The sequence below is a fragment of the Seriola lalandi genome, unplaced genomic scaffold, assembly GCF_002814215.2.
Source record: "Seriola lalandi dorsalis isolate HSWRI2012SDOR001 ecotype SW California unplaced genomic scaffold, Sedor1 jcf7180002054466, whole genome shotgun sequence".
Taxonomy (NCBI): Eukaryota; Metazoa; Chordata; class Actinopteri; order Carangiformes; family Carangidae; genus Seriola; species Seriola lalandi.
Window position 1 is genome coordinate 218,777 of NW_019525019.1, and position 14,047 is coordinate 232,823.

General features: G+C 37.0%; 3 protein-coding genes across 3 annotated transcripts in view; all 3 read right to left on the reverse strand.

The window, feature by feature from the left end:
• hyls1 (HYLS1 centriolar and ciliogenesis associated) overlaps window positions 1–9,018 on the reverse strand; it is a 12,879-nt gene extending 3,861 nt beyond the window's left edge. The window contains exons 1-8 of the mRNA XM_023411455.2: window positions 8,873–9,018; window positions 7,835–7,972; window positions 7,510–7,632; window positions 7,329–7,393; window positions 6,674–6,897; window positions 6,034–6,089; window positions 2,606–2,772; window positions 2,335–2,380 (exon numbers count right to left, since the gene is read on the reverse strand). Coding sequence (XP_023267223.1) covers window positions 2,335–2,380; window positions 2,606–2,772; window positions 6,034–6,089; window positions 6,674–6,897; window positions 7,329–7,393; window positions 7,510–7,632; window positions 7,835–7,934 — 781 coding nt within the window. The 5' untranslated portion in view covers window positions 7,935–7,972; window positions 8,873–9,018. The remainder of the gene's footprint in view (window positions 1–2,334; window positions 2,381–2,605; window positions 2,773–6,033; window positions 6,090–6,673; window positions 6,898–7,328; window positions 7,394–7,509; window positions 7,633–7,834; window positions 7,973–8,872) is intronic.
• Window positions 3,038–4,737, reverse strand: LOC147818824 (uncharacterized; the record flags this gene model as incomplete). Its single annotated transcript, XM_087175400.1, has 1 exon — window positions 3,038–4,737. A coding segment is annotated over one exon (945 nt), but the record flags the coding sequence as incomplete, so codon positions are not given.
• Window positions 9,019–12,072: 3,054 nt separating the features above from the next.
• The window catches only part of LOC111658781 (B-cell receptor CD22-like), a gene marked incomplete at its 5' end in the record, with an annotated part of 12,303 nt that continues 10,328 nt past the window's right edge, over window positions 12,073–14,047 (reverse strand). Inside the window, 6 exons of the mRNA XM_087175399.1 lie at window positions 12,073–12,441; window positions 12,551–12,780; window positions 12,848–12,860; window positions 12,906–13,121; window positions 13,210–13,291; window positions 13,501–13,761. Of these exons, the coding sequence (XP_087031525.1) occupies window positions 12,366–12,441; window positions 12,551–12,780; window positions 12,848–12,860; window positions 12,906–13,121; window positions 13,210–13,291; window positions 13,501–13,761 (878 nt within the window). The remainder of the gene's footprint in view (window positions 12,442–12,550; window positions 12,781–12,847; window positions 12,861–12,905; window positions 13,122–13,209; window positions 13,292–13,500; window positions 13,762–14,047) is intronic.

Below are 14,047 nucleotides of genomic sequence, written 5' to 3' on the forward strand. Positions count from 1 at the left end.
ATATAATCATAGGGAGAATGTAATGAAAATAACATTTAAAAAAAATGTCAAAGTATAATGAGGCAAATAAAACGTCATTAAAAAGTCATAGTATAGTAAGGCATAAAAACATCGTAGTACAATAGTTATGCATAAAAAATGTCATAGAAAGTCATAGTATAGTAAGGCATAAAAAAAGTCATAAAAACAGCACAGTATAGTAAGGCATAAAAAACGTCATAAAATCATCTAAAAACGCCATTAAAAAGTCATAGTATAGTAAGGCATAAAAAACGTCATAAAATCATCTAAAAACACCATTAAAAAGTCATAGTATATAGTAAGGCATAAAAAATGTCATTAAAAAGTCATAGTATATAGTAAGGTATAAAAAATGTCATAAAAAAGTCACAGTATAGTAAGGCATAAAACATCACAGTATAGTAAGGCATAAAACACATTAAAAAGTCATAGTATAGTATGGCATAAAAAAGTCATAGTATAGTAAGGCATAAAAAATGTCATTAAAAAGTCATAGTATAGTAAGGCATTAAAAACGTCATAAAAAAGTCATAGTATAGTAAGGCATAAAAAAAAGTCATAAAAACAGCACAGTATAGTAAGGCATAAAAACGTCATAAAATCATCTAAAAACGCCATTAAAAAGTCATAGTATAGTAAGGCATAAAAAACGTCATTAAAAAGTCATAGTATAGTAAGGCATAAAAAACGTCATTAAAAAGTCATAGTATAGTAAGGCATAAAAAACGTCATTAAAAAGTCATAGTATAGTAAGGCATAAAAAATGTCATAAAAAAGTCAGAGTATAGTAAGGCATAAAAAATGTCATTAAAAAGTCACAGTATAGTAAGGCATAAAACATCACAGTATAGTAAGGCATAAAAAATGTCATAAAAAAGTCATAGTATAGTAAGGCATAAAAAAAGTAAAAAAAGTCATAGTATAGTAAGGTATAAGAAATGTCATAAAAAAGTCATATTATAGTAAGGCATAAAAAAAGTCATAAAAACAGCACAGTATAGTAAGGCATAAAAAACGTCATAAAATCATCTAAAAACACCATCAAAAAGTCATAGTATAGTAAGGCATAAAAAATGTCATTAAAAAGTCATAGTATAGTAAGGCATAAAAAACGTCATTAAAAAGTCATAGTATAGTAAGGTATAAAAAATGTCATTAAAAAGTCATAGTATAGTAAGGTATAAGAAATGTCATAAAAAAGTCATATTATAGTAAGGCATAAAAAAAGTCATAAAAACAGCACAGTATAGTAAGGCATAAAAAATGTCATTAAAAAGTCATATTATAGTAAGGCATAAAAAACGTCATAAAAACAGTACAGTATAGTAAGGCATAAAAAATGTCATTAAAAAGTCATAGTATAGTAAGGCATAAAAAACGTCATAAAATCATCTAAAAACGCCATTAAAAAGTCATAGTATATAGTAAGGCATAAAAAATGTCATTAAAAAGTCATAATATAGTAAGGCATAAAAAACGTCATTAAAAAGTCATAGTATAGTAAGGCATAAAAAATGTCATAGTATAGTAAGGCATAAAAAAGTCATAGTATAGTAAGGCATAATAAAAGTCAAAAACATCATAGTATAGATTGTCATAAAAAACGCCATTAAAACGTCATGGTATAGTAAGGCAAAAAAAAAAGTCATAAAAACATCACAGTAAATTAAGGCATAAAAAATGTCATTAAAAAGTCATAGCATAGTAAGGCATAAAACATCACAGTATAGTAAGGCATAAAAAACGTCATAGTAGAGTAAGGCATAAAAAACGTCATTAAAACATAGTATAGTAAGGTATAAAAATGTCATTAAAAAATCATAGTATAGTAAGGCATAAAAAATGTCATTAAAAAGTCATAGTATAGTAAGACATGAAAAATGTCATAAATAATGTCATAGTAGAGTAAGGCATAAAAAATGTCATTAAAACATAGTATAGTAACGTCATAAAAACAGTACAGTATAGTAAGGCATAAAAAATGTCATTAAAAAGTCATAGTATAGTAAGGTATAAGAAATGTCATTAAAAAGTCATAGTATAGTAAGGCATAAAAAACGTCATAAAATCATCTAAAAACGCCATTAAAAAGTCATAGTATATAGTAAGGCATAAAAAATGTCATTAAAAAGTCATAGTATAGTAAGGCATTAAAAACGTCATAAAAAAGTCATAGTATAGTAAGGCATAAAAAAAAGTCATAAAAACATCACAGTATAGTAAGGCATAAAAAACATCACAGTATAGTAAGACATGAAAAATTTCATAAAAAAAAGGCATAAAAAAGGCATAAAAAGGTTGGTGTTGACTCACAGGATTTGGGTTTGGGCCTAAGGTCACCATCACTTTGAGATCGAGTCTGTGTGAAACAAAATTAAAAGTGATTTTTAGTGACAAATCATCTTCAAGGACATTGGAGGGCTTTACATTCAGGATGAATATTAAAAAAGATAGAGAATAAGGTACGAGTTGCATTGATGAAAAATCACCAAAATACAAACCAAAATCAGACTAAATAAAACCTGTTGTACAACTACTTCAGTGTCAGATGTGGGGAGTGGAACCTGGAGACTACATTACCCACCATGCCTCTGATGTAGGATTCGAAAGCGGTCAGCGAGATCCCGTCCGGCTCAGAGCTGCGTGAGTCGCTCTGACTGGTCACGTCTTCGTTCTCCGTCTCAGAGCCGTGACAAGGGGACGTGGACAGATGAAGCTCCGCCAGTCGATCCTCCAGACAGCTCGCCGCGTCTGAAAACAAACAGCCGCCATGATGGTCATCACCAGAGAACAAAACCTACTTACTTCGATTTGATGCCTCTAATGTTCAGTGTGCTACAGGATCTGTAAACAGTGAGAGGGAATCATTTTCATAACTAATACTGCAAATGAGCTTAATTTACTCTTGAGTAATAGATTGTTTGTTTGTATGGATGTTTGTTTGTTTGATTGTATGGATGGATGTTTGCTTGTTTTTTGGATGAATGTTTGTTTGTTTGGATGTTTGTTGGTTTGTTTGTTTTTTGGATGCATAGATGTTTGTTTGTTTTTTGGATGTTTTTTGGATGGATGGATTGATAGATAGATACTTTATTTATCCCCAAGGGGAAATTCATTTGTCCATTAGCTTAATGTTGATAATAATAGTTAATAACAGTTAATGATAAATAAACAATAATAATTAAATTACTCCACTGCCTTTGGCTGAAGTGTTGTATAGCCTGATGAAGGTGGGAGAGGACGTATAACTCTGACATCAGTGTGCTGATCACCTCAATCATCATCAATATTCACCTGAATTACATTCAGTTTCTGAATCAAATAAACTTGTATTAATTCCAAAAGAATAAAATATATTGATCAATTCACTTAAGAGACACAACTTTGTACATAAACAATAGAAAATAACACTGAACTCTGACGTATTGTTTACCATTAACTAGATATTTATACAAACAGCAGATTATGTCTTGTCCCAAAGAACAACAGTAACTTAGAATCAATCATTTTAGATTCAAAGGAATATAAAAAATGTAGTTGATGATTACACCTTGAATCTTGAGTTTATTTTTTATGCTTTTTATTTGATTGTTAGATTTAAAAAAAATAAATAAATAAATTTGAAAACAAAATCTTGCAGAAGCAGAATTAAACATAAATATAATCATTATGAGTCTGTTTGAAATGACCTAAAATCTTGGATTGGTGTCTAACATTTAAGGCCGGGGTCGGGTGTTATTTAGGACGAAGAAGTCATCGTTTAAAAACCATTTAAACGAGCTGATATCCTGATGTTGACGCATTTTCAAAGTTAAAGTTTAGAAAACAAAAAGCATAAATGTTTGTGATCGAGAGAGGAAACCATTTACCCTTCTTCTGCCTGAGGTTTCCTTCCCTCTCCAACATCTTGTCGTACATCGTCCAGCTAGAATCTACGTTGGAGTCGATGAACTTGATGTCCTTGTTGCTTGAGGACTCCTCAGGATCTTCGGATGACACTTTGTCCTCGGTTTCTTTCTTCACATTTATCTCCTCTTCAAGCTCCCACACTTCTTCTTCAATGTCCTCATATTGTTTTCCCTCTTCAGAATCGGTCTCATCATCCAAATACCTGTCCTCCGACAAGAATCTGTCTTCACTCGCAGCAGCGTGGTGTTGATCCTCTGATCTTTCAAATTTCCACTCGTTATCGTCCGATTTTATATCTGTGATATTCTCCTCTTCACACGGACTATCAAGTCCACAATCAGCTTCAGGTTTGTTGTCCTCTAACACAGTTACTGGACGAGTCTCGCTGTATTCTGGCTCAGTCGTGGACTCGATGTCGAACCCGCCGAAGCTGCAGAGAGAACGATCGTCCTCTTCGTCGTCTCTCGCCTCAGACAGGTCTCCTCGACTGTCCTGGTCGAACTCGGTTATGGAGTGGTCGTCTCTGTAGTCTCCTCCCTCCTGCTCCTCTGGTCTGTAGGTGCCATAGCCGGAGGTCATCAGACTCGGAGCAGGACTACTGGAACTGCTGCTGCACTTTTCCTCTTCCTCCTCCTCTTCCTCATTGCTTCTATTTTCTGAACTGTCTCCAGTGAAGTTCCCCTGGTTGTTCAGCTCAGGTTTTTCCTCCTGGGGAGAGTCCTCTGCCTCAGTTACAGGTCTGGATTCATCCTCATTAACCCCTTGCTGCTGCTCCTCCTCCTCTTCTTCTCCCTCCTCCTCCTCCTCATCTTCTCTCCTCCTCCTCCTCCCCCTCCTCATCTTCTTCCTCGTCCTCCTCGTCACTTCCATCTTCCGAACTCTCCCCGGTGAAGTTCCCCTGGTTAGTCAGCTCAGGTTTTTCCTCCTGGAGAGAGTCCTCTCCCTCGACTACAGGTTTGGTGTCTTCCTCATTAACCACCTGCTGCTCCTGTCCCTCCTCCTCCTCTTCCTCATATTCTTCTTTTCTTTCCTCCTCCTCCTCCTCCTCACTTCCATCTTCTGAACTCTCCCAGGTGAAGTTCCCCTGGTTGTTCAGCTCAGGGTTTTCCTCTTGAAGGGAGTCCTCTGCCTCGGCTACAGGTTTGGAGTCGTCCTCATTAACCACTCGTTCAATCTCCACCTCCTCATCCTCCTGCTTCCCTCCGTCATCCCAAAAAGAGGAGCCGAAGGAACTATTGTCATCATCGCTCCCCTTGTCCCACTGACTGTTGGATGTTTTGTACATGGTGGCGAGTTGCGCTCAGGTTTAGGTGTGTGCAGTGTGTGATCCGTGGAGGAAGAGGACTTAAGGAAGGAGCTAAGAGGATTAAGCCGATATCCAGGATCCAGGAGCTTCTTCTTACTAATAAAACAGCACCTCCTGCTGGTCGCCAAAGGCATTACATCTATGCTTTTTGTAATTTATTCCCTTTATTCGACTCAATTTCCCTTAATCCCACAATTAGATTCAATTCACTCCGTTCCAGGGTATTTCTTGGACTTTATTTTACAGTAGAGTGACAGGAACTTGACACAGGGATGTAGCAGTTATATATATATATTTAACGAGTCACTGAACCACCAGAATAATTCGTTTTTTTAATTTTCTTGTGTTTTTTGCTTGCATTTGTTTTTTATGCCACTTGCTGCAAAAATGATTTCTTCTTCTTGTGGGACAGTAAAAGTCTGAAGTGAATTTTTCACATGGAACTTTTTGTGTAATGTGTAAAAATGTATAAAATAACCTGTGTATTTAGAGCACCTGACTTATATTTATAAAGTTTTTGGGATTTGAAATGTGGGCTCAGTCAGTATTGTTTTATCAGGGAGCTCCTCCTTATTTTACCTGAATTGTCTCTTTATTTATTTATTCTGTGTCAGTGGAACTGGTTTTCCCTCTTTTATTGTTTATTTTTATTTATTCTACTCCAGTTTATGTCTGTGTTCTGTATATAGAGATAATTATTACCATTATATACAAATGCTAGGTAAAAAAAAAAACAGTTAAAAGAGATGATTAGAAGATTTTGGAAGAATTTCTACAAACTGTGGGGTCGTCTTTACCTGAGTCTTCACTGTAGATTGATTCATCACAGACAAGAGTTTGTCCTTTATGTTTCCTGTGAGTTGAAAAAAAAACATCCGTGTTCATGTTACACGTAGAGCAAACACAATGTCAGTAAAGCTTTGGTTTAATAAATTACTCTTGAGGAGGATTTAGGATGTTTTTCTTCCTCTGGCCTGTTACAGTGACGACACAATGGGTTCTTTCGTGGTCTTTTTCAGACAGCTAAATGATCATTTGATTAATCAATCAACACAAAAAATGGCAACTTAGATCAATTATTAATTTATTTATTTTTTAAAAATACAAGAGCTTTTCAGTCCTGCAGTTGCATTATTTCATATCACAATAAACTAAATGCCTCTAAATGTATTTGCTGGTCAGAAAAAAAATATTTCAAAACACAAGTTTGGGTTCTGCTTTTCAATTAAATGAAACTTTGATGTATTATTAAGACTAAAAACTATAATTGACAACTGTCCACCAAATAGCATCTTCATGCTTTAAAGTGTACATGAATTATTTTCACCTGGAGAAATTCAGATGCAATGTTTTAATGTATGAATGAATGAAAAGTCTTTAGGATTAATGGACACTGACTCATCACTCTCTGGTCTCATGAATGTGTGTCTTAATTACCTGAGGACTTTCCTCTTTATGAAGCGTCTCCCCTGGGTGTCTGGGGATGATGTGTAGCTGTCTGTGAAGGGCGGGTGGAGTGTGTCTTCGGGGTCCGGCTCCACCTGCAGCCTGGTTGGAGCACCTGGAGGCGGCTGGAGATTTGGAGCCAACGAGTGTTGAGCGTACGAGTCACAGTGTCTCTGCTGCCGTCCATAGTCTCTGTTCTGACAGGTGGTGAGCACCTGTGGGTTAAACACATAATATTACTCAATCACATGTGCCTGACACTGTTAAAAAAGTATGTTTCCATATTTCTTTGTCCAATCTAAAGTTGCTGCTTTTCCACAGTTCGATAAGACCGTGTTAAATTGAAATGGCACGAAATTGACACACAATCTCTGCTTGTACATAATCTTTCTACAGATGGATTTATCCCTGAATAATATCTGAATGTCACTACAAAATGGCGACTCAAGAAATAAACCCTCATTCTTGATTGTGATTGCTGACACTAAAGCCTGAGGGTTATCATTTAGGTTTGCGATCATTTAAACATTTTCTGATGTCAAACACCAATATTATCTTATCTCATTGTTAAATCCTGGATGTGGCGTCCTGTTGTCTGCATTTAGAAAATTTAAAAAATGTATGTATGCATGCAGTAAACACTTACCTGTCTCTCATGGTCTGCATGTAGGAAAAACCCCTGACCAGAGTCTTTGAAGTTGCACTGACTAACTGTTGAAAAACCCAGAATTGACAATTTTCAATGGAAAAACTAAATCATGTTACACAGAAAAAAGTACAATAAAAACACAATTATTATTCCCCCACAGTGAGACAAGTGCCCTGACCTTTTTCTTTGGTGTAGGCAGGGGGACTTGGCTGAGATAGAGCTGGATGATTTTCGGTGGAGTTTATCTGGTTGGATGATGCAAAGGTTTTCCATTCTCCATGTCGAATCAGTCCATCAAGATCTGACATGACACAGAGAGGATAGAGGTTTAGGAAGTTTGAACATGGAACTCATCAATATTGGAGTTACTTCTGACAATATATTGGTCAATGTTCATTCTTTAAAACATCAGAGCATAATATAAACATTTAGGGTCCCAAACAAGCTACAAAGCGATATGACAACCCCAGAGGAGAGGGAGGATGGATGATTAGGAGTCTAACCTTGCTTGAATTCACGCAGCCTGTGTTTTGGTATGTTTTTGTAGCCAAGGATCGCCAGCTGTTCTTGAATTTCCTCTTCTGAGAAATCAAGACTGTCCATAATATTTTCAGCTTCAAGTCAAGGAGGTAGTGTACAATCTGAAGGAAAAAATAAACATCCCAGTATTAACAAATAGAAAATAAAACACACACACACATGAAGTTAAACAAGAGGTTCTAATTTATGGAGTACAGTGACACATTATAAATAAAATTATACTTGAGTTGTCGATTTGATTTAGTTCTATTAGGTGGTTTTTCGGGGTACATTTGTTTTGGGGTTTAGGTTTTACTAATGACTTTAGTATTTTATTGTTTTCTCTTAAGTTATAAGTAACGAATGTATTTAAAATTGCTCAAAGACTAACAATTATAATCTTTATTATGGCAGAATATATTGCAGTAGTTTTAACTAGGTGTAGCTAGTAAACTGATGAATTAAAGTTTTAGGAAACAGCTTTGTTAAAGGCCTAACTTTAAACAACTTAGATTTGAGATGTTAATCCACCATTACAGAATACGAATGCAACGATCCTCCATTCACTCAAGTGGAAATTTAATTTGTCTAACGTTACTCTATGCTGACCAACAAACGTCCACAACTTGGACCTAAGCACCACTGTCTCTAAATGCAAACAAAGGCACATGCGGCTGATTTCCTCAGGTTATGTTTCAGCACCCTTTGATCCAAATGCATAACAACAAATCAAAATTATGAATCGATAGCTTAAAAATGCTTTGTGGCTGCTTGTGTTACGTTATGCCGAATTTAACAGCTCACTATGAATATTTTTGCAGAGTCCAGAAGTTTTGTTTAACCCACGCGTACATTTGCTAGTAAGTACGCCAAGTTTAAACTCACAGATTTCTTAAAGGGAGTTTGGCATGCTAATCTCAAATACGGAGGTGGACGGGGGCGAGCTTTGCTAACAGTTAGCAGCCAAATAATCAGTAAACACAAACAACGTTAGCCACTAAGAGATGTTTTTTTATTCTCACCTGCACGAAGACCGGTTATAGTGAATCCATTGTGCTGAAATAATCGGCAAAGTTTATTAGCAGAAGTCGTGTTTACAAGTTCAGAGACACAGCACCAAGACAACGGCCGTTAACTAGCTTTGAAAACGACGCCTGGCTCCACACACTTCCGGTCCGCTTCTTCTTCGTCTTCGTAATGTTTGTTGACACAAACCGGTATCGTGTCGCCACCTACTGGGCGTGTGGAAACACATAGATCAAACTAATGTAGTCTGAACATATATGTATTTACTTTATTTGGGCCTATTTTTTCAGTATTTGTATTAGTATTAGTATTTGTATCTTGGATGGTTTGTTATAATGTTTTCATTTAATTTAAGTATTTGGTATATAGGTTTTTTCATGTGTGGAAAATAACAGCTGTAATTCCTTTAGCAATTAGATTTTGGTTTGTCAATTTTAAAGACTGGTGAACGGATAAAAAAAAAAGTACAACAAAATTTTTATTTTATTTGAAATTTTTTATTTTTTATTGAATTGATAAATTTGTGGGAGGAAACCGGAGCACTCAGAGACTTGGATGACTGAGAATCTTAACAGACATATTCTCAAAATGTGGACGTATTACCAAAGTACTTCTACTTTTTAACCCAATTCCATGGTTTGGCATAATGCACACATTTCTTCCACCCTTTACGTTTTTTGGTCTTCTTCTCCCCGGAAGATTCAGGCTGGAGGTCTTCAACAGTAATGTTTTCCTCCTCTGAGGTGGTTGGGAAAGTCGGCGTTGGGCGAGCCCCTTTCTCATCGTCTGCAGTTATGCAGCTCATTTTGAGTTCTTCTGTCTGAGCAACTAAGGCCTCGTTCTCCCCTTCCAAGGTGTCAAGTTCAGGCACAACTGAAGCTTGCTGCTCGTCCTGCTCCCTCTGGAACTGCTCTTTTTCCCGCTCAGAGTCCCTGAGCTGCCTCTCAGCACCCAGAAGCTGCAATTTAAGTTGATCAACTTCTTGTTGCAGTTCATCCATTTGCTCTCTACTGACCTTTTTTGCTGCCCTCTCAGCCTTGTTCTCTTCAGTGATATCACCGAGATCTTTTTTAAGACTCTGTACCTCTTTCAGCAAAGTGTCCCTTTCCTTCTCTAGGGCATTGATTGTAATAAAATCCTTGATGGTAAGAGTTTCTTTCTCACTCTCCATCTCTGCTAGAAGGGCCTTCTCTCTTTCGGTGGCCCTCTGCTGCTCCCTGACAAGCAAGTCTTTTTGTTCATGAAGCTGCAGTTTAAGCTGTTCAACTTCTTGTTGCAGTTCATCCCTTTGCTCTCTACTGACGTTTTCTGCAGCCCTTTCAGCCTCGTGCTCTTCAGTGATATCACTGAGATCCATTTTTAGACTCTGTACCTCTTTCAGTAAAGAGTCCCTCTCCCTCTCCACAGCCAGGGTTTTAATGAAATTCTTGTTGGTAAGACTTTCTTTCTCACTCTTCATCTCTGCACGAAGGCCCTTCTCCCTCTTGGCGGCCCCCTGCTTCTCCCTGACACGCAAGTCTTTTTCCTTCTGGAGCAGCTGGGAGAGTTCGTTAATTTTTTCCTGCATGTCGCACTTAGCTGCCATCTTATCTAACAACGAGAGTTCTTCAAGTAATTACACTTGTCTTTCAGAGTGTTGATCTCCGTTTGGCTTTTGTATGTTCATATGTGGTGAAGTCACTCAGTGTGTCGCCTCGTTTGTCTGAAACTCATATGTGTGTGATTCCTTGACTCAGAGGTGATTCTGAGAACCAGACTGGGAGGTTACTGTGATGTCACAGCCTGAGAATGGTGTCAATTTTTAGTAATTTACTAAAAAATCCTTTGAAGTTTTGATGTCACTGTTGTGACATCATCACAGATATCATCAGTCACCCTGTGTTAGGTGTTCTTTGAAGTTGTGATGTCACAGTTGTGACATCATCACAGATGCCATCAGTCACCCTGGCGCTGCATTCTGGATTTTCTCGACAACTGCTCATCTGAAAAACTTCAGTCGACACTGAGCTTCATCAGGTCCTTAGCAACACATCCACCAAGCTTGAAGTTGATCGTATGAGCGGTTGTCGAGACAATGAAAGGGCAGACATTCATTAAGTTATTCACATTAGCATGAAAAAGTCCAGTGTCCTATTATCTCTGGTTTGAAGTGACATATTGAGTAAATGTCGGCAAAGTGAAATTGACAATGTACATGTGATACAACATTACAACAAAAAATGTCACTCAATTGAGTTACTTGCAAATAATTACTTGTTCAGAAGTCATATATAAAAAGTAAGTAAGTTGACTATTGATACCGAGACAACTGATTGTCAAACCTTTTCCTGTCGAGGACCCTAAAGTGATATGTAACAAGACGAGGATCCCCATTTGATGTTCTCTACTCACTAGCTAGTAGTTAGCACTAGCTAGTAGCTAGCTAGCTAGTAGCTAGTAGTTAGCACTAGCTAGTGAGTGAAGACACTAGTAACAGCTAACTATAGGAGTAACGGCTAACGCTATGCAGTGATGACTGTAAAAGTTCAGTTACATTTTTTAGCCGATGTTTTGAATATTTAACTCACTTTCCACAGTTAGTTGATTATCTTCTCATTTGAGACAGAAATTCATGTTATATTGAATTAACAATGTGTATGTGTGAAAAAATAAATCTTAAATCTAAATATTTAATTTAGATCTAAATGTTAAATTTAAATTTCACACATTTATATGGATTTAACATTTACACTGAGATTCAATATTTAGATTTAGATTATAACTTATGTATAAGTAATGATATAATAATAATAATGTATAATAACTTGCACCCAATGAAAGCACTCACAAAACACAAATGTTGACTGTATCTTAATGTTTTATTCTTAATGGTTTGATAAAAGCAGAAGTAAGAAAATGTGATACTAATTTGGTTCAAACAACCTTTTAAAAGACAATGAGCAAACAAACAAGTCTTTACAAACCCTACATAAACCACTGTTGTTTATATGTTTGTATTTTTCTGATTCTCTTGATGCTGTAAAATCCAAGTATAAATAACAAAGCTCAGATTCATGGTGTGTTTTTGTTGTTGTTGACTGTGCTGTACAGTGCACATGAATCATTTCCATCTTCTTGACGTCTTGTTCTGTGAAGGGAAGAATAAACCCTGTCTCTTATACACATCTCTATATATATATATAGAAACATACAGAAAACATACATTAAAGAGTTCAGTTCACTCAAATTACATAAACAAAGGTAAAGCTCTAGTGGTATGTGGCTGTGCATGTGGACAAATAAAATCAAAGCTATCTGCATCGTTTGATAAAAGCAGAAGTAAGAAAATTTGATACTTTTTCTAATTTGGTTCAAACAAACTTTTAAAAAACAATGAGCAAACAAACAAGTCTTTACAAACCCTACATAAACCACTGTTGTTTATATGTGTGTATTCTTTCTGATTCTCTTGATGCTGTAAAATCCAAGTATAAATAACAAAGCTCAGATTCATGGTGTGTTTTTGTTTTTGTTGACTGTGCTGTACAGTGCACATGAATCATTTCCATCTTCTTGACGTCTTGTTCTGTGAAGGGAAGAATAAACCATTCACTCTCACAGTTTTTAACCTAATGTGTATTTTCTAGTTAAATAAGTGTAGTGATGAAAATGTTGATGTGAGAGGAGCTGCTCACCCTGGTGCACTGCTGGCATTGTTAAATCTGACAGCAGAGTATTCAACCCCATCCTCCTCCTCCTCCTCTTCCTCTGTTTCTCTCTGGGGATGAACTCTGACGTTGGAGTAGACAACATCTCCCTGGTTCTGTGAGAAGCAGATGCTGGCGTAGTGAAGGTCATCCTGCTGTCCTGCTGCTTGTCTCTGTGCTGCAGATGACGGGGTGTCATACACTGGACCCACGTTCAGCTGACGGGACAAACAGAACTCAATTATAACAAGACTTTTATTGTGCTGTTGCACAAAATGACCGTACAGTAAAATACTTGCTAGATGGGATCAGGGGAGTTTGTTCTTCAGTTCTTATTCTTTACTTCAACAGGTACTGAGAGTTTCTGGAAACAGTTCTCACACTTAACAAAAAGCTTTCTGTTGTAATTCCTACTGGCCACCAGCAGAGGTCGATAATATTCACAGATTGATTAATATTGATCTTTTGCACTGGAAAACTTGAACTCTTCTTTCTCACCTGTGCTCTGTTGTCAGGTCTCTCTCCACACTTACACTGCTGTGTGAAGGAGTTCTCTCTTCTAGACAGGAGGAAAAGCAATCGAGTGAATTAACTAATACATTTAGAAGCATTAGTGAACATAATCATGGTGACACAGAATTACTCACCTGATCCACAGGAAGACAGCGAGGAGGATGAGAGCCAGGAGAACAGCAGTGATTGATCCAGCAGCTGCTGATTTCCATGCACCTGGATAATCAGAAGGAAATAATGACGACTGAGGAGGGAATTACAGGATGTTTGAGTAAACATGAGCTTAATACACAGCTCCACAATCTCCAAGAGGTGTTGAGGTCAGGGTTAGTTGTGTGTGTCTGCCACCGTCTGTAATAGTACAAAATAATGCAAAATAAAAGCTGCAGTAAACAGGTGTGTGTAGATGAATGTGTGTAACTCACCTGCTACAACAGTCAGATTTAAGGTGGAGTTACGACGTCCTCTTGTGTTCTGGGCTTCACAGTAATAATTCCCACTGTGTTCAGGTCTGAGGTCAGTGATGGTGAAGATCTGTCCTGAAGCTTTTGGTGAGTCTTCATTCTCCTTGTACCAGGTGTAATTAGCTGCTGGGTTAGCATCACTGCTACAGGTGAGAGTCACTGAACTGCCCTCCACTATCTCACCAGAGGGACTCACTGACACAGAGAGAAGCTTTGGAGCATCTGGAGGAAGGAATATGAGGAGAAGTTAACATCAATATGAAAATGTGTTTTATTCTCATTTTAACTTTAAATCAAGGACGACTTTATAAAGTGGAAGTGAATATTATTTAGACAATAGTTTATACAAAAGTTGTTCAAATATTAGACATAAACTGTGTAGTGGAAGGTTTAAGTTTAACATTGTATTAGTGACACTGTGGAGTAAACTCACACACTGGAGGGGAGCGGTGATCCTCACGTCCTTTAAGAGCACAGGAATAGCTGTTGTCATCATTAACAGAGACTC